Source organism: Emys orbicularis, chromosome 13 (assembly GCF_028017835.1).
Source record: "Emys orbicularis isolate rEmyOrb1 chromosome 13, rEmyOrb1.hap1, whole genome shotgun sequence".
Classification (NCBI taxonomy): Eukaryota; Metazoa; Chordata; order Testudines; family Emydidae; genus Emys; species Emys orbicularis.
In genome coordinates, this window is record NC_088695.1 from 7,404,381 (window position 1) to 7,423,846 (window position 19,466).

The 19,466-nt window shown below is 52.2% G+C and overlaps 1 protein-coding gene across 1 annotated transcript; it reads left to right on the forward strand.

Annotated features, from left to right (window-relative positions):
• Positions 1-1,242: 1,242 nt before the first annotated feature.
• On the forward strand, positions 1,243-17,276 carry LOC135887856 (zinc finger protein RFP-like). The gene is made up of 8 exons (XM_065415630.1): positions 1,243-1,261; positions 8,310-8,807; positions 11,183-11,278; positions 11,883-12,113; positions 12,752-12,774; positions 13,481-13,596; positions 15,213-15,272; positions 16,765-17,276. Exons 2-8 carry the CDS (start codon positions 8,391-8,393, stop codon positions 17,274-17,276), a joined length of 1,455 nt encoding a protein of 484 aa, XP_065271702.1. The 5' UTR covers positions 1,243-1,261; positions 8,310-8,390.
• Positions 17,277-19,466: the final 2,190 nt, after the last annotated feature.

Below are 19,466 nucleotides of genomic sequence, written 5' to 3' on the forward strand. Positions count from 1 at the left end.
GAACCCATTCTCCTCTAATCTAACTGACCAGGGAACAACCTGACCAGATTAAGACACGCAGACCCCACGGCTTCTAATAACCGAGGGGATGGGAATTGCTTATCCAGCAAGGTCACCGTCTCATAGTTCTCCTGCCTGACATCCCTGTAGAGAGCCCCCTGCCTGTGGGTGAAATACACAGCCACCTCCTTGAAGGTCTCTGGCATCTGAAACAACAAGAGTCCCCCACTCAGCACCTGCTGCCAAAGCCACAATCTTCCTATTCACAGGGGAGGAGGCCCAGAAAAAACAGAATTTGCTCCCCACCCCCTGCTCAAAGCAGCCAGGAGGCTTCGGGGGGAGAAGATGAGAGTTCCTTGTCTCTCTTCCCCAGCAGACGGAGCAGGACAGGGTCTTTTCATTTACCACACTCCTGCCAGCCACAAGCTGCTACAGGAAGCACAGCTGTGAGCCAGCAATTTGGTCAGGAATCCTGACAGCTTCTCTTCCTATTTCACAGCAGCTTCTGGCCAGTATAGTCAGGCTCCAGCACTGGGAATCTAGAAAATGTTCCCAGCCCTGAACAGGGGAGTTGTGTCCTGTTTCACAAATTGGGGGGGGACTTTCCCCAACTGCCAATGGGCCTGCTCAGAGAATCAGCAGGTTCATCACACCCTCTTCCCTTCCCTCCTTCTCCCCCCACTCCCAGCAGCTCCCTGAAAATCTCCTACCTCTCCTAGCTCCACTACAGCCATTTCCCTTCCCCCTCCCCTGGGAACCTTGAGCCAAATCCAGATGTTATTCCACAGCCTCTCAGAAGGCGCTTGAGTCCATTTCACATCCCAATTTCTCCCTAGATCTTTCCCTACAGTTCAGACGTTCTGGACTCTGCCATGCTAGGAAGAAACCCCGTTAGTTTATTACCACCTAGGCCAGGCCCCTGCCAGCTGAACTAAGCCCACTGGGGCACTTTTCAATTCTTCACACGTAACAGCATCTGTGAGAAAAATGTTAGAAAAAGAGCAGAATGAATGGAGCCACTTTGGGGGATCCCCCTTGACATTGTTGTGTCACTGTCTCTAACTCTCCCCTTCCCCCCCGCAAGTAGTGCGGTGCTCAGCAGAGTCACCAACTGGTTTTTCCTCTCTCAGCTCTGCCCGTTGTTCCCAGGAGAGTCAGTCTGCCCAGGGGGTGCAGGGAATGGATCTGGGCAGGGCTGGGAGCTGGGAACCTCCTTCCCCACTTCTTGCTCCTGCTGCCCTTATCGGTATCACCCCTCCCCCTCCTGTCTCCTTCCCTCCCCCCCTGCCTGGGAGAACTGGAGACTGCCCCATTGAAGTGTGTCCCTGAGGGCAGCAGCTCTGGGACTCGCAGACACACGGGGAGCCCCCTCCCCATGTAGGTCAACCTCACCAGCAGGTCCCTGAAAGGGGCCCTTTGTGCAAAGTCACTGTTGATGCTGGGGGGACACAACCAAGTAGGGAAACAAATCCCATGACTCCTCCCCCAGCAACTGCTGCTGGAAAATTAAAAAGGAACAAATCAGAATTGTCTTTCCTGCTTTATTTACCCTGCACACCTTTCCGAGTGAAAAGGAGCTGAGAAGCGGCTTCAATACCCACAACAATGGAAAACAGACCCACAGGTTTTGGGAACAGTTATTTTTAATGACACTTAAATGGCAACAAAGTCGAGGAAGTAACACGTGAAATTAATTAGTGACAGTCTGACCTTCAGTGATGCTTTATAAATCTCTGTCCCTGTTGTGTCTCACTGCCTCAGGCTGTTTCTCCTCTTCACAGTGTTTTCTTCTTCATTGTTTTCGTATCTATTTTTCACTCTTTCTCCAGGACTCTGTTTATTTGATTTTACTTTATCTTTTCCTTTTGTTTCCTCCATTTCCACCCTGCCCCTGACTCTCTCGCAGTGTCGCTAATGCTCAAAAATCATGAGTCAGAACTGAAACTGACCCTCCTAAAAAATGGGGTTTCAAAAAAAATGTTTCCTGGTTTATCTTGCGATTTTTTTGAAGACTCCCTGCCAATTCCCAGTGTGTGTCAAATTAGAGCATTGGCAGCTTTCCTGTAGTACAGGGGAAGGTGACTTGGGCCCTTGTGGCAGGAGCTCTGGTTGGGAGACCCCAATGAGATCTAATGACACAGATTGGTACAAATCGCTCCCTGTTGTTGTGCTGCTTCCAGCTTCTCCCCAACCCCCCAAGCCCTGATTGATTCCTTCTGTGTCCCTGCCACCTCCACCTCTGCCTGTCCCCAGCCCGGCTGTTAGTTCTACCCCCTGCCCAGCCCCCATCTCTGCCCCTCAGGGCCCCTCTGTTCCTCTTGCAGCCCCAGGGGTTCTGCAGGGAGGGGGAGGGGCTTCCAGAGGTCATAGAGATGAGAAGCCAGAGGGTTGGAGTCCTCCAAGATCATAGAGACAAGGGTGTCTGAGGCTACAGCGGCTGATCTCAGGGCCCACAAAGGGATATCACCCCCACCACACACACACACACACCCATGTCTCAGGGACACAGGCTGAGCCGGGATCCCCACCCCACCCAGAGCCAGGGGCGGATTTTCCCCCCAGGGATGGAGCTCAGCGGGAAAGTTAAGATCGGGGCCTCGTCACCAGCATCGATAAATGTCACCTGACCCCGGTCACAGTCCAGACAAACCCGAATCCTGCTGGGGAACCAGCGCCGGGGCAGGGGGGTCACAGGGTCGGTGAGATGCCAGAACTGATACAGCCACCACTGCACAGCCCAGATCCCCTCCTCAGGGTTACAGCTGATCCTCCCCTTCCTCCTCACAGACTCTCTGGCCACCCCCACAGCCCAGTATCGGCCACCCCCACCTCCACCTCCCAGCAGTGTCTCCCTGGGGTGAATCCTTCACAGCCCACTACACAGCGATCAGTGTCAAATCTCTCAGGGTTGTTGGGCAGATCCTGCTGTGTGTCTGCCCGTCTCACACATTTCCCATCCTCAGACAGGACGAGTTGGGGATGAGCCGTGTCTGGATCCAGAGTCACATTCACTGGGGAGAGAGAATCAGAGCGTTAGGGGCAGAGCTCAGCCCCGGGGGGAGGCTGGGACCATTTATCACACTCCCCAACAGCCCTGGTCTGGGCATCTGAGATGGAACAGAGATGTCACTGCAGTTCCAGACTCTGTTTCTCATTTGCTTACAGAAGCTTCAGCTCCCTGTTCCCTCTGCTGGGGCTGCTACATTCCTAGCTGTTAGGATATAGCTATTCAGGCCTGTCTGCAAAGGCCTATACTTTAAGAATGTAGGTGTCTTATTATCACTAAGCTAGTTATAGAGGAATAAAAGAAAGACTCAAAATCACTGTCTGTCTGTGTAAGGGCCTTCTCTACAGTCTGAGGCCCTGTTCTTAGGCTAAGGCCTTCGGCTAAGTAGCAGAGGCAGCCATAAGCTGGGAAGCGTATGGTCACATCCTCACATTCCAAACTAGTCACATTGAAATAAGGTGCTATTGGGCTGTTAGGAAAACAATCCTGTCCTGATATTCCTATCACCTCCAGAGAAAGGGAAGAGCCTAGAAGATGTAAAAGGAAACTTAGTTTGATAGGATCCTGTCTGGCAAGAACTCACTCATCAATAGCTGGGATGTGAAATCCTCATTTCTGCATTGTTCTATCACCGTAGTCTCCACTTCCTTATTGTTTGTCTGTATAATCCCTGTCTGGTTCTGTGATTGTTTCTGTTTGCTGTATAATTAATTTTGTTGGGTGTAAACCAATTAAGGTGGTGGGATATAATTGGTTAAATAATCATGTTACAATACGTTAGGATTGGTTGGTTAAGGTATAGCTAAGCAGAACTCAAGTTTTACTATATAGTCTGCAGTCAATCAGGAAGTAAGGGGGGGGAAGGGAACAGGGAATGGGGGTGGGGAAATTGGAATCATGTTTCGCTAAGGGCGGGTAATGGGAACAGGTAATGGGAACAGGGACACAGGCAAGGCTCTGTGGTGTCAGAGCTGGGAAGGGGGACACTGAGGAAGGAAACTGGAATCATGCTTGCTGGAAGTTCACCCCAATAAAGATTGAATTGTTTGCACCTTCGGACTTTGGGTACTGTTGCTCTCTGTTCATGCGAGAAGGACCAGGGAAGTGAGAGGGTGAAGGAATAAGACCCTAACGCTAGCGGCAGAGACACAGCCAGAAAGGTATCAGAAGCTTTTCTTGAGGAGGCAGCAGAGGAGGCTGATACCAGCTAAAAACCAAGAGGGAATCTCCCTCCCCTAATGCAGCCTCCACTCCCAGGCTGGGGAACAGAGAGGAAGATGCAGTATTGGGGAAGAGCTACTCAAGACCAGAGAGTAGGAAGTGGCATTGGGTGGGGTAGCCCCATCCTCAGCCTAGGGAGAAAGAAGGATCTGCCAGCATCACAGGGAGAGCATCTCCCCAATCCAGGAAGCAAGAAGCAACTCCAATGGGAGATCCCAGCCCTGCCCAGAGGAAAGGCAGGATGTTGGAGAAGAGCGATGGGGAGACCCCCTGCACCGGGGTACAGCAGAGGGATGTGTCAGCCCTCAGGGCAGAGAGCTCTGTTCGGGTGCTGCTCAGGGAGAGTGTTTCTGTTAATCAGAATGGGCATGAACTCAGCACTAAGGTTGGTGTCAGGAGTGTTTGTGTGATGTCAGCTTGGGATCTCCCCAGGTTTTCTGGAACCTTGATAGAAGTTGGGGGGAGGCGGCATGAGGTCCCACCACCTGTGGCCCCGCCCCCTCCTCCTCTTCCTGCCGAGGCCCCATCCCCTGGCCAGGCTGGGAGCCTTGGTTGCTGTGGAGAGATACCGACCCTCCACCTGTCCTGGGCAGGTGTCCAGAGGGCCCGAGAGCAGACCCCAGCCCATGTCAATGATACAAAGTGCACGACCCAGGGCATGTGGAGGGTCCAGGTCTCCCAGGGGAGCCTGGGCTCCCTGGGTGACAGCCCAGCTCTGGCTTCTGGCCTGGCCAGGGGGCAGGGCCTTGGGGGAAAGGGAGCAGTGGTGGGGCTACTGAGAGGCCAGCACTGGGAAGAGGCTGACGCTGTGGGCAGGGGCTGAGCTTTATGGTGGGGAGCTGATCAGTTGCCCTGCCACAAAGCACAGAGCACAGCCACTGCCTGCAATGCTCCATGCCTGCCCAAGGCGTGCAGTGTGGACCCCTGCCAATTCGATGTTCTTGGCCTCCAGAAGGTGTCCCAGAGTGCTCCAATGTGACCATGCTGGACCGGACTTTCAACTCTGCTGCACTCAGCCAGGTACACAGGAAAAGCCCTGGGAACTTTTGAATTTCATTTCCTGTTTGGTCAGCATGGTGAGCTCAGCAGCACAGCTGACCATGCCCAGGGTCCTAAACGAGCCCCAGAATGTGTCAGATTTATGTTACCAATCTGCCCAGGGCATCAGGTGATCAGGCTGAGGCCACAGAATTTTTAGGGGAGGAGTGTCTACGTTTTAAAGCTTTATTAATAAAATAATAGTGGTGAGTGTTGGGACTGCTCCCACATCACTCAAAGGAAGCAAGAAAGCATTAGTACTGCAGCCCAAAACCCACTTTCATACTCACACACTCACTACCCGAGGCTGGCCAAGCCTGGGTGTAATGTAAGATGAAGAGGGGAAGGGGTGGATGGGATGTGCAGAGCACCCACCAATTTTTCCCTATGGGTACTCCAGCCCCGGAGCACCCCCGGAGTCGGTGCCTAAATCTTCTATAAAGTCTACCCTCGCTCTTTTTTTCCCATGCAGCTGCAAGCTTATCTGTGGTGCCTGCCCCAACTCCAGCAGTGAGGTTCTCACAGATTAGAAGGCAAAAAGAAAAGGACACACAACTACATGTTCACTCATGTCTGGCTGCTCATAATTGGCCGCCAGGCAATCTGCCTCAACCCCCCACCCCACCAGAAACTTTTCCCCTTTACTCTCACAGATATTGTTGAGCACACAGCAAGCAGCAACAACAATGGGAACGTTGGTTACGCTGAGGTCTAACCTACTCAGAAAACAGCACCAGCACCCTTTTAAATGCCCAAAGGCACCTTCTACCACCATTCGACACTTGCTCAGCCTGTAGTTGAACTGCTCTTTACTGCTGTCCAGGCTGCCTGTGTACAGCTTCATGAGTTATGGGAGCAAGGGGTAGGCTGGGTATCCAAGGATAACTATTGGCATTTCAACATCACCAACGGTAATTTTCCGGTCTGGGAAGAAAGTTCCTTCTTGCAGCTTTCCAAAGAGACTGGAGTTCCTAAAGATGTGCGTGTCATGGACTTTTCCCGACCATCCCATGTTGATGTCAGTGAAATGGCCCTTGTGATCCACCAGAGCCTGCAACACCATTGAGAAGTATCTCTTGTGGCTTATGTACTCTTTGGCAAGGTGGTCTGGTGCCAAGAGAGGGAGATGCATTCCATCTATCGCCCCACCACAGTTAGGGAACCCCATTGTGGCAAAGCCATCCACTATGTCCTGCACGTTTCCCAGAGTCACTGCCCTTCTTAGCAGAAGGGTATTGATTGCCCTGGCTACTTGGATCACAGCAGCTCCCACAGTAGATTTACCCACTCCGAATTGATTCCCGACTGACCGGTAGCAGTCTGGTGTTGCAAGCTTCCAAAGGGTGTGACGAAGTTCCTCCTCTACCTCGGTGGGTCCTGCGCTTATTGGCGGATTTGCTCGCCTCACAGATTCACCCTGTGGGTCAGGAAACTGCCCAGAGACCTTCCCCTCTGGTAGAAGCCACAGTCCAGGAGTGTTTGATCAGGAGTTGGGAGCTTTGGGGGGAACCCGGGCATGCCCTCTACTCCGGGTTCCAGCCCAGGGCCCTGTGGACTGCAGCTGTCTATAGTGCCTCCTGGTACAGTTGCACAACAGCTACAACTCCCTGGGCTACTTCCCCATGGCCTCCTCCCAACACCTTCTTTGTCCTCACTACCGGACCTTCCTCCTGATGTCTGATAACGCTTGTACTTCTCAGTCCTCCAGCAGTACGCCTACTCACTCTCAGCTTCTTGCACGCCTCTTGCTCCCAGTTCCATGCATGCACGCACTTCCTCTCCTCTGGCTTCCCTTGGCCTGACTGGAGTGAGCCCTTTTATAGCATCAGAGGGGCCTTAATTAGAGTCAGGTGCTTAACAGCCTCACCTGACTCTTAGCAGGTTAATTGGAGTCAGGTGTTCTCATTAGCCTGGAGCAGCCCCTGCTCTGGTCACTCAGGGAACAGAAAACTGCTTATCCAGTGGCCAGTATATCTCCCTTCCACTACTCTGCTGTTCCCAACTGGCCTGGGTCTATCACAAGGGCTATTGCCACTCGCTTCTCTACTGTCAGAGCAGGTCTCATTTTGGTATTGCTGCGCTTCAGGGTGGGGGAAAGCAATTTGCAAAGTTCCATGAAAGTGTCCTTATGCATGGGAAAGTTTCGCAGCCACTGGGAATCATCCCATACCTGCAACACTATACGGTCCCACCAGTCTGTGCTTGTTTCCCGGGACCAGAATGGGCATTCCACTGTGTCAACATGCCCGAATGCCACTAGCATATGCCAATTGCTGCATTCCATGGCTTCCAGCACATCTGTGTGCGTGACCTCCTCAAGTTCTTCCTCACGCCCGTGGCTCCTGGCTAGGCTCTGCATATACTGCAGGATAATGTGTGAGGTGTTTGCAATGCTCACAACAGCATTGTACAGCTGAACAGGCTCCATGCTTGCAGTGGTATGGCATCTGCATGGATAACCCAGGAAAAAAAGCATGAAATGATTGTTTGCCCTTGTTTTCAAGGAGGGAGGAAGGGAGGAGGAGAGGCTGACGACATGTACCCAAAACCACCTGCAACAATGTTTTTATCCCATCAGGCACTGGGAGCCTAACCCAGAATTCAAGTGGGCAGCAGGAACTGTGGGATGACGACCCCCCCATAATTTCCCACAACCATGACAATTTTAATTGGAATGAAATGCTTAAAACCCAGATTGTTGTGCAACTGTGAAAGTTTAAATCAATAAATATAAAAATTGCTTAAAATAAACATTATCTGTCAAAATTATATAGTATAAAAAATAATTCTGCCAAGCCTGACACACAGCTCCAGCTCCTGCAGGCTCATCCTCACAGGAGGAGGCCCCAGTGACCCTCCACACCAGCACAGGGGCTGATTGGAGGCCGCGAGCCCTTTGGGGTTTAAATTACAGGCTAATTTCACTGAAAGTTCCCTGTCACGGGTGTGACTGTTTATTTTTTCACTAAAGCCTCCAGGGGTGAAATTGGCTGGATCCTTCCTGCTCAGCAAATAGCAGGAGTCATTTTCAGGAAAGGAAACACCCCCTTGCTGCTGCAGGCGGGGCATAGTGTGAATTCAGGAATTTGAAACAAAGACTGTTACAAACTGCCCAGAGGGAGCCATGGCTGCAGCGAACCCCGTGGAAAGTCTCCAGGAGGAAGCGAAATGTCCCACCTGTCTGGAGTATTTCACAGAACCTGTCACTCTGGAGTGTGGGCACAATTTCTGCCGAGCCTGCATCAGCCAGTGCTGGGAGGGATCCGATAAAGCTGCCTCGTGCCCTCAGTGCAGAGAAACTGTGCAACAGAGAAACCTCAGGCCCAACAGGCAGCTGGCAAACATGGTAGAAATCACCAAGCGGCTGAATTTTCAGACAGCAAAGGGAGCAGGAGGGGACGGGGTGTGTGGGGAACACCAAGAGACTCTGAAACTGTTCTGTGAAGAGGATCAAACCCCCATCTGTGTGGTGTGCGACAGATCCCGGGCTCATCGCGCTCACACGGTGGTTCCCATACAGGAGGCTGCCCAGGAGTACAAGGTAGGGAATTGCTGTCATCTTTAATGGGTTAACTTTTGGGTTTAGTTACAGGCTAATTTCACTGAGAGTTACCTGTCACAGGTGTGACTCTTCATCCAGCTCTCTAAAGTCTTCTTTCACAAAATTAATGATCTGGCAGTGTGGCAACAGAGACAAAATATCAAGTCTTGAAAGCAGGATCTACCCCAGCCCTTCCCCAAGACCCCCACCCCCACCCCTCCCTAAAGCCCCACTCACTCCATACCCCTCTCTCGCCATTGCTCGCTCTCCGCCACCCTCACTGTCTTTCACTGGTCTGGGGCAGGGGGTTCGGGTTTGGGTGGGGGTGCAGGTGCAGGCTCCAGATAGAGGCTGAGGGGTTCACAGTGTGGGAGGGGGCTCTGGGCTGGGACAGAGTGTTGGGGTGCAGGAGTGGGTATGGGGTGCTGGCTCAGGGAGCAGGGTCAGGGCTGCGGCAGGAGGGGGTATGGGGTGCTGGCTTCTGCCGGGCGGCACTGACTTACCTCAGGCAGCTCACGGTGGACAGTGCAGCAGGGCTAACATGGGTTCCCTACCTACCACAGCCCTACACCACTCCTGGAAGGGGCCAATGTGCCCCTGTGGCCCCTGGCGGTGTGCATGTGGCTCTCTGTGCTGCCCCTCTCTGCAGGCACCACTCCCATATCCCATTGGCCACAGTTCCATTTCCAGCCAATGGGAGCTGCAGGGGTGGTGCTTGCAGGGAGGAGACAGGTGCAGAGAACCCGGCCCTCACCACAGCCTGCGGGGGCATGGTGGCTGCTTCTGGGAGTGCTGTACAGTTGGGGCAGGCAACGGGCAACTCCACTGCCCCACCAGAGATCACGATCAACTGGGAGAGTCTACAGGATCGACTAGTCGATCGCAATTGACCGGTAGGTGACCGCTGGTCTAGGTAGACAGAAGTTGGGAAGGGAAACTGAGGCACAGAGCGGGGCAGCAAGTTGCCCACAGTCACCCAGCATGTCAGTGACAGAGCTTAGCATAAAACCCAGATCTCCCCAGACCCAGTCCAAGACCTGAACGACTTTGACATGCTGCCCTCTTAGCATCAGCCCCACCCAGTGATGAAGTGTGTCCGTTAGGAGGTAGAGCTGCCTTGATAAAGGTCCCAGGCCCAACAGGGAGAGGAGGTTTCTCACTGGGATTCTGAACTCCTGTGTTGCTCCATGAGGGGTTAAGCTCAGATGCTGCCGCCAGCACTAGAGGAGATCACTGGGCTAAACACTGTGTGGGACCCCGAGCACCTAGAGTCTGCACACAAAAGGGCTCCACACAGTTCAGGTCCATGCCAGGTGCCACTGGGATTACACTGGATTGAAGCAAAACTAACTCCAGGCTGGAGCTGACCTGTCTGACCTGTTCTGTTGTGTACGTGGGCAAGGACCAGCCAGAGTGGTTCCATTAGTCCCACCAGGCAGCTTTTTGAAATCTCCCAGAATGCACTGCTTCTGGGATCTTTTCCAGGGAACGGGACCATTGGGTACCTGCCCAGGGGGCATTGCCACGGAAAAGGTTTAGGACAGCACTGGGGAAACCCCAACCGTTCTTTATACAAATCTGCATCATGTCTAATTAGGGTGGTCACTGAGGCATGCCCAGAACATAGGACATGCCCACGCCTGCCTGCATGGGCCCGTCCTCGCCAGTATCAGTCACCCTGCATGGGTCCCCACTGCTATTTTTTACCGTGTTCCCACCTGCATCACTCTGCATGAAGGTGCCACCCCAGACCCGCCCCCATCCTCACAGGTGTCCTCCTGCATCCTCAGTCTCCTCCTCTCCCTTTTGCACCAGACAAAGCCACGTCCAGTGCCGAGTCCCTACTGGACGGGGATAGTGCTCCACAACACTGGGACTGTGCAGCTTCAAACCAGACGAATGGCCTCCTGACGTCTCATGGGGTTTGCTCTGGTGCTTAAACCAGCTCTTCCCATCCAGTGCAGTCCCCAGGGCTTCAGGCTGAACTCCCAGCCCATATTTAAACCCTGGTGGCTTCTGGGATTTGTATCACTTGGTTCGTTAAACCTTCTACAAAACAGGTTTATTGATTCACCCCCATGTGACTCCAGTGCCTGTTATGCTCTGTACCACTAATCATTTCACAAATACCAGTAAAGCTTGGTTATAATTGAGATCTCTCTCTAATTACTAAAAAGACTGAATCTCAATAGGTAATGAGTCGGAATGTGACACACTCCCAGTCTCCATTAATGAGATTTCATCTCCTTGGTGGCCCTGATGTCACAAAGCGATTAGAACCACAGTCATCTTAGGTTTCGGGTGGAGAAACACCCACTTCCAAGCATCTCTCAACTATCCAGATGAAACCTCCCAAATCATTTCTGATTCTTCAGGAAAGAATCCAGGCCCATTTGAAGACTCTGAAGGAAGAGAGAGAAAAGCTGCTGGGATTGAAAACGACTGGAGAGAGGAATAGCCAGGAGTATCTGGTAGGTGCCTGTTGTTATTAACCAGCAGGGACTGGCAGTGGGAGGTCTGTTTGGAGGCAGACCCCTGTGTGGCCTTGGTGAACATGGGCTTGGGTGTGTTTCTCCATGATCATGGATTGCTGGATTAGATTCTTGTGTAGACAAGCCCTAAGCTTCCATTGCAGTTGATGAGTTAATGTCTAGCCCTTGTGGCTTTCCCAGAAATCCTCCCCAAGTGAACTGAATGTCCCCGTGAAGTGCTGTCCGCTGTGTCTGGTCACTTTGTGCATTTTTTAAATGTTTGTTTCTTTTAACTCCCCTGGCGTCTCTGTCAGTGTAGTGCTGAGTCCTGCCTCCTGCTGCTGTGGGTCTGAATGCCCAGAGACCATAAATAACAGAATATGCTGACCATGACAGACATGGAAATATCCCTTTCAGAGGGCTACCGGGCCCAAAGGGGAAGGTGTGAGAGAATCTCCTGCCTAGTACACACAGGGTAGAGTCAAACGTCAGAAATCTTATGATTTTCAAAGAAATTCAGCCTTCTGCACACTCAGCTCTCCACGAAAGTACCCTGGGATCCATCCATATGTCCCTGACCAGCCCTTGCCCTATTTTCATACAGAAACAAACACAAACCGAGAGGCAGAAGATTGTGTCTGAATTTCAGCAACTGCGGCAGTTCCTGGAGGAACAAGAGCGACTCCTGCTGGCCCAGCTGGACAAGCTGGACGAGGAGATTGTGAGGATCCAGGATGAAAATGTCAGTCAACTCTCCGAGCAGATTTCCCATCTCAGTGAGCTGATCAGTGAGATGGAGGGGAAGTGTCAGAAGCCAGCAAGTGAATTCCTGCAGGTGAGACTGAATGAGAAACCTAGGTGGGTGCTCCAGGGCAGCCAGCTTCCCTGTTCAGTGCTGCCCGCCAGCTGCCCTGCCAATCAACTCCTCCCCCTCCCTCCAGCGCCTCCTGTCTGCTGCGATCAGCTGTTCCACGGTGTGCAGGGGATGCTAAGAGGGATGGGGAGGAGCAGGGAGAGAGTGTGCTCAGAAGAGGAAGCTCAGAAGAGGCATGGTGGGGGTGGAGTGGGAGCGAGAAGAGTTGGGCTGGGGTGTATCATTGGCGGAAGGGGTATAGTGGGGGTGTGCGTGGGGTTGAGCATCCCCAGGCACAATTGGAAACCAGCACCTGTCATTAGAAACATGCCAGATCCCCACACATGGAAGGGAGGGTTCCTGAATCACAAGCACTGGAGTCCAGCAGTTGGAGACCATGGTGTAACTTGGTGTGTGCATTGCTGACATGTGAATAACTATTATTCTTTGCAGAGTCACAGACATAGAGATAAGAGAGATGGAAGAGCCCCATTAGCTCAGGAAATCCATGACCGTCAGCCAGGGCACGGCCTCTCTGGCCATATTTGCAAAATCTCTTATCTGGAAACCCGTGTGTGTGTCAGAGGGGACTTAAATCCTTTTGTCTCTCTCTCCTCTAGGATGTCAGAAGCACCTTGAGCAGGTATGTGTCTCTCTCTCACTCCCCCTCACACTTCGCAACGCTGGGAAAGAGGTTGGTAATGATGTTAGTAAGGCATCTCCCCAGGGCTCTACAGAAAAATGTGTGGGGAAGATCAAATGTTGGATACGAATCTCTCTGATCAACTTCATCCTGAGCTTCGCACCCTTGTATAGAAGACTCTGGAATTTTTCATTCAGTGGAGAAGACTGACGTCAAGTATTTCCTAGAGATGTCACCTCCCCGAGGGACTGGCTGCCTCAGGATTGTGGGGATGGACTATGGGCCTGCCACTGCTGGGGCACTAGTCACTGTTCAGCCCGGGGCAGCAGCGGTCAAGAGTCTTTCCCACCTGAGGACCATTTGGAGACCCATGTAGAATGAGCTGGGGAGGAGAGAGTTGGTGTCTCAGTCTAGTTCCTATAGGGCAGATTTCTACAGCACTTTACCTGGGAACCTCCTGTCCCTCAGAGCATGGAGGCCATGGAGTGAGTTGGCCACAGAGACTCAATTCTCCTTTTGTTCCCAGAGCTGATCTCTCCAGGCCAGAGTTGAAGAATGTTAATGATTCCTTTGAAGGGAAGGCTGTACAACCATGGGCTGTGTTCCACCTGGTCTGAGACTGGGAGAAGACGAGGAATTCTAACTCCAGGCATATTAGAGCAGCGACTCACTAGCCAGAACTTATAATGAAATTGTTTTTCTCCAGGTGTGAGAAGGGGAAGTTCCAGCAGCCAGAGGAGATTTCTCTTGAACTGGAAGAGCAAGTCAGTGGTTTCTCCTGGAAAATGATTGTGCTATTGGAGACTCTGGGGAAGTTCAAAGGTACCTAGAAGGGATCTAGGAGTAGAAATTGGGATGAGCCTCTGAGACTGAGGGAGGAGAGTGGCTCTGGCCAATTGGTTCACAATTAGATGATGCTTCTATTTAATTGTTGGGTGAGAATGTCACGCACTTGGGGTCCAAGTCACCAAGGTTGATTAATTCAAACCTTTATTTTTACCAAAAATATGTCTTGCCATGACAATTACTGTTAAAGAAAGAAGTAACTCAGACTCATAGACTTTAAGGCCAAAAGGGACCATCGTGATCATCCAGTCTGACCTGCTGCACATTGCAGGTCACAGAACCTAACCCACTCACTCCTGTAATAGATCCCAACCTCTGGCCAAGTTACTGGAGTTCTCAAATCATGATGTAAAGACTTCAAGTTGGAGAGAATCCACCATTGACACTAGTTTAAATCTGCAAGTGACCCATGCCCCACGCTGCAGAGGAAGGCAGAAAACCCCCCAGGGTCTCTGCCAATCTGACTTTGGAGGAAATCCCTTCCCGACCCCAAATATGGTGGTCAGTTATATACCAAGCATTTTGGCAAGAGACATCAGTGAGACATGTTGCAAAGAATTCTCTATAACTCAGAGCCCTGCCCATCTACTGCCCCATTACCAGCCATCGGGCACATTTCTCAAAGGCGGACCCAGTCCATCACTGCTCTGGTCCCATACGGCAGATAGTCATGGCCAAATAGGCTGTAGGGAAGGAGAAATCCCAGCCCCCGTGGTCAGGGATCCCTCCAGCACAGGAGCCTCTGGTGCCTCCTCCAACGCAGCTGCAGGCACAAGGCGTGTTCCTGAGAGGGCTGGGAATGGGGTGGGTTTGGTGAGGGTGGGGTGGAAGAGGGATAGAGGGCGGTGGGCAGTATAAAGCTGGGCCTCTGACACTCTGCTCCTTGGCCAAGACACATGGGGACCATTGTCATAGGGATGGAACTGGCTGGATTCAGAACTTCCTCAGCCTGTGGCAAGGTCTGCACCGGCCCCTGCAGCCACTGAATAGCAGAGTCACCCCTCACCTGCTGGTACAGGGGTGAATTTGTACAATTGAGTCAACCTTCCCCCACCTCAATTTCCACATTTATAAAATTATTTCACTATTATTTCTATTTCTGCCTATGGAGGATGAGGCCCAGTTGAGCTACTCTCTGTAGAGACACTGAATAAACTGACCCAACAACTCACAATTAGAGCCAGGATTCCACAAAATCTCAATATCTCATTAGTGTCAAAGGGACCAATGTAGGCAAAGATACGTTTACTCCAAAGTCTTTGCAGGCTCTGGGTCTAGGTTATGGCAAAAGGCAGTAAGTGAATGAGACAAACCAACTGGAGTCTGAAGGGAGGGAGGGGATGAGGAGGGTAAAGTAAATCTCACTGAGAGATTGTCTGTCCTGGGATGGTTGTGAGGCTGCAAGAATGTTGGTTCCATTGCTGGGAGATGCCTGAATGAGAGAGGAAAGAGACGGTTTCAGACCTTTTTATATTAAATATCGAAGTGTTTCTCTGTCATAATGAAAAGACAGTTCTAGGAGTTGAGAGTGGGGACGCTGTTATAAATATGAAAGCCTGAAATCTCGCCTCCTTTCTCCTTCCCCACTCCAGACACTCTGCCATCTGCACTAGAGACAAAAAGAGGAGGATTCCTAGGAACATTCAGACAGGGTGAGTTTGCAGCTGGAGATTGTCTTTAAATGATCACAGAACGTCTTCGTGAGATTGTAGTTAAAGTTACCAACCAAACCGATACCGACCATGACACACACAGCCCTAAAAACAACACGCTGACCAGTGAGGGGCTCCCACGCTGAAGTCACACAAACACTCCTGACACCAACCTTAGTGCTGAGTTCATGCCCACGCTGCTGAACAGAAAAACTCTCCCTGAGCAGCATGTGAACAGAGCTCTCTGCCCTGAAGGCTGACACATCCCTCTGCTTCACCACGGTGCAGGGGGTCTCCCCCATCGCGTTTCTCCAACATCCGGTCTTTCCTCGGGGCAGGGCTGGGTTGTCCCATTGGAGCTGCTCCCTACCTCCTGGACTGGGGAGACACTTTCCCTGTGAGGCTGTCAGCTCCTCCCTTCTCTCTGGGCTGGGGATGGGGCTACCCCACCCAATGCCACCTCCTACTCTCTGCTCTTAAGCAGCTCTTCCCCAATGCTGCATCTTCCTCTCTGTTCCCTGACCTGGGAGTGGAGGCTGCCCCACCCAATGCCATTTCCTACTCTGTTTTCTTAATTGGCTCTTCCTACTCTGGCTGGGGAGTGGAGGCTGCATAAGGGGAGGGAGCTTCCCTCTGGGGTTCAAAGCTGGTACCTGCCTCCTCTCCTCCTTCCTCACCAAAACCTTCCTGGCTGTGTCTGTGAGGCTGGGAATGGAGCAGCCCCAGCAGAGGGAGCTGGGAGCTGAAGCCTGAGCAAGCAAATGAAAAACTAATGAAGTGGATGCTACTACATGGACTGGGGAACTGCAGTGACATCCCTGCTCAATCTCAGGTGCCCAGGACAGAGGCAGCTCCCTGGGATCCAGGCCTGTCCCAGCCAGGACGGGGCTGCTGTGGAGTGTGAGAAATGGTCTCAGCCTCCCAGAGGTGAAAGTAAGCTGGTACAGTACGGCGTACCAGAAAGAGCCAGAATGCCGTGCTGAACCACACCGGCTTCCACAGTGGGGATTTAAAGGGCTCCCGTCTCCCCACAGCGGCAGGGAGCTCCGAGCCCTTTAAATCTGGGCCGCAGCTCTGGCAAGACTCGGGGCTCCCCACAGCTGCGGGAGCCTGGAGCCCTTTAAATCCCGGCCCCAGCCCGGCAGCCAGGCTCAGGTGGGCATTCAAAAGGCCCGGAGCACCCGTGGCTGTGGGGAGACCCAAGCCCTTTAAATCCCGCCGCAGGTCCGGAGGCCGGGCTGGGGCCTGGATTTAAAGGGCCCGGAGCTCCGCGGCGGCGGGAGCCCCGGGTTGATTTAAAGGCTCTGGGACTCCCAGCCACAGCCGGTGCCCCAGGGCCTTTAAATCTTGAGAGGCCCCGCCTCTTCTGGATGAGGCCACACACCCCTCAGGACTCCGACAGTACCGGTAAGTCCTGTAAGTTACTGTCACCCCTGAAGCCTCCCCAAAGGCTAAGCTCTGCCCCTCACGTTCTGATTCTCTCTCTACCCAGCAAATGTGACTCTGGATCCAGACACGGCTCATCCCAAACTCGTCCTGTCTGAGGGTCGGAAAAGCGTGAAATGGGGAGACACACGGCAGTATCTGCCCAACAACCCTGAGAGATTTGACTCTGAGCCCTGTGCGCTGGGCTGTGAGGGATTCACCTCAGGGAGACATTGCTGGGAGGTGGAGGTGGGGGATGGGGGATGCTGGGCTGTGGGAGTAGCCAGAGAGTCTGTGGGGAGGAAGGGACTGATCAGCCTCAGCCCTGAGGGGGGGATCTGGGCTGTGCAGCAGTTGGGGGGTCAGTTCTGGGCTCTCACCTCCCCTGTGACCACCCTGCACCGGCGCCGGGCCCCCAGCAGGATCCAGGTTTGTCTGAACTGTGACCAGGGGCAGGTGATATTTATCGATGCTGATGACAAGGCCCCGATCTTCACTTTCCCACCGGGCTCCGTCCCTGGGGAGAGAATCCGACCCTGGCTCTGGGTGGGGAGACCCCAGCTCCGACTGTGTCCCTGAGACACACAGCAGAGGAGGAACCAGAAATCAGCCTCTCTAGCGTCATGCACCCCAGTCTCTTTGACCTTGGAGGACTCCCATCTGCCCAGCCCCTGGCGCATCATCTCTATGACCTGTGGAAGCTCTCCCCTTCCCTGCAGCCCCAGGGATGGGAGTGGAAGGGGGAAGAACCCCTGGGGCTGCAGGAGGGGCAGAGGGGCCCTGAGGGGCAGAGATGGGGGCTGGGCAGGGGGCAGAACTAACAGCCAGGCTGAAGACAGGCAGAGGTGGGGATGGCAGCGACACAGCATGAATCAATCAGGGTTTGGGGGATTGGGGAGAAGCTGCAGCAGGGAGCGTTTTGTACAGATCTGTGGGATTAGATCTCACTGGTGTCTCCCAGCCAGAGCTCCTACCTCAGGAGCCCAAGTCACCTTCCCCTGTAACTACAGCACAGCTGGTAACCACGTAATTGTCACAAAAGGGGAGGGGGGAGATGGGTGCAGATTGACGAAAAAAACAACTCCTGAGGTTGGCAGCACTTGGGGGGTGGCAGGGACAGGGCGGGTTTAACCAGAGGGAATTAGAAGAAGCAAGAAGAAAAATGTAAATTAAAATAAACCAAGAATAAAGGGAGAGTCTATGAGAAATGGTGGAAAACAGAAATAAGAAGAGTGACAAGAAAATATCCCTGACAGGGGAACCAGCTGGGTGCAGAAACAGGGGAAGGGATAAAATCAGGGGAAAGAAGGGAGCAGCCATGGGGGATGATCTGTGTCAAGGAGAGGAGGAGAGTGGGAGAGACACAGGAAAATAAACAGGGATCAGAAGTGAGGGTTAGAAAAACGAGTAGAAAGGGACAGTATGAAAGGAAAGGGAACATGAGAGGGAACAGACAGATTTATGACATGTTACTGAAAGTGACACTGTAACTCATTAATTCCCTATATTAATTCCTGGTTGACTGTACTGTTGTTGTGCCATTAAGAAAACTGTTCTCAGTATCTGGGAATCTCCTTTTCATGCTGTGGTTATTAAGGCTCCTTCTCGGCTCCCTTTACCTACCACCTTTAGTTACTACTGTAAATAAAATATTACAAACAATTCTTCGTGTTTGTTCCACTTTACTGTCCCAGCTGCAGTTGTTGAGGGCAGAGTCCTGCGATTTGCTTTCTGACTTGGTCCTGTCCCCCCAGTGCCCCGGGAATATCATGTCCCACATAATGAGAGTTTGGGGTTTACTGGGATGTGTCACTCTCCAGCCTGTGCTCTGTCTCTGTCCTGTGCACACCCATGTCAATCAGGAATTCCTCAGCTGTGTTCTGCGGAGAGGACGCTGGTTTCACAGGGTAGAATCCATAACTTGGTGTTACAATGCTGAGCGTCACAGGGCTTAATTTGTAGTCTGCAACTCTGCAAAGCTGAGTTAGGGGCCTAAACTCCCTATATAATGCATGGGCATCACAGGCACCTTACAGTGTGATTCACAAAAGCCAGCCCACAAGGCGGGGAACCATCTAAGCTAGCCAATAGGAGAGGCGACAAGGGGGAGGGGTGTCCTAAGCCCTGCCCCCTCTCACAGACAGGTGCCTAAATCAGGGCTGCAGAGGGGCATCTATGTCTGCTTAGTGATCCACAGATGGGAACCAGTGTCTGATGTCAGGTGGCTCAGGCGCCTAAGGTGTTTCTTGCTGGAATGAGGTAGGCACCTGCATTCCTGAAATCCTTCCTGAAATATCTTCTCTTTAATCCAAATAAAGATGGAAGCAGTTCACAGCATCCAGATGAAGGACTTTTACTTGGAGAGGAGGTTAGCTCACATCCGCATGGAAGCAGTTTGGAACATCAAGATGAAGGTATAATACTTCGAGATGAGGGTAGCTCACATCCACAAAAAAGCAGTTTGGAAACTCAAGATGATGGAAACTTACTTCTAGATGAAGGCAGCTCAGAGCATCGGACTGATATGGAAGTGGAGAAAATGTATTCACCTTCAGAGACACATGCAGAAATTGACATAAATGAAGTAGAAGGAAGAAAGGATGAGGAAGTTACAAACAAGTTACAGTTTGGGGACCCAGCTTCATGGCTCAGATGTGATGACAGTGTGTGGCAAATTCTCCTGGAACATGGACTCGAAAAAGTTCATGAATTTCCCTTCCCTAAGGGGAAATAAAAGAAAATTCTCTGCTCAGCATTACAAGAGGAAAC

Bases quoted from the DNA above. Each gene is read 5' to 3' on its own strand.
- LOC135887856 (XM_065415630.1), top strand. From the start codon at position 8,391: ATGGCTGCAGCGAACCCCGTGGAAAGTCTCCAGGAGGAAGCGAAATGT. The intron at 8,808-11,182 runs GTAGGGAATTGC...CTGATTCTTCAG, and splicing joins AGGCTGCCCAGGAGTACAAG to GAAAGAATCCAGGCCCATTT. The intron at 15,273-16,764 runs GTGAGTTTGCAG...CTCTCTACCCAG, and splicing joins CCTAGGAACATTCAGACAGG to CAAATGTGACTCTGGATCCA.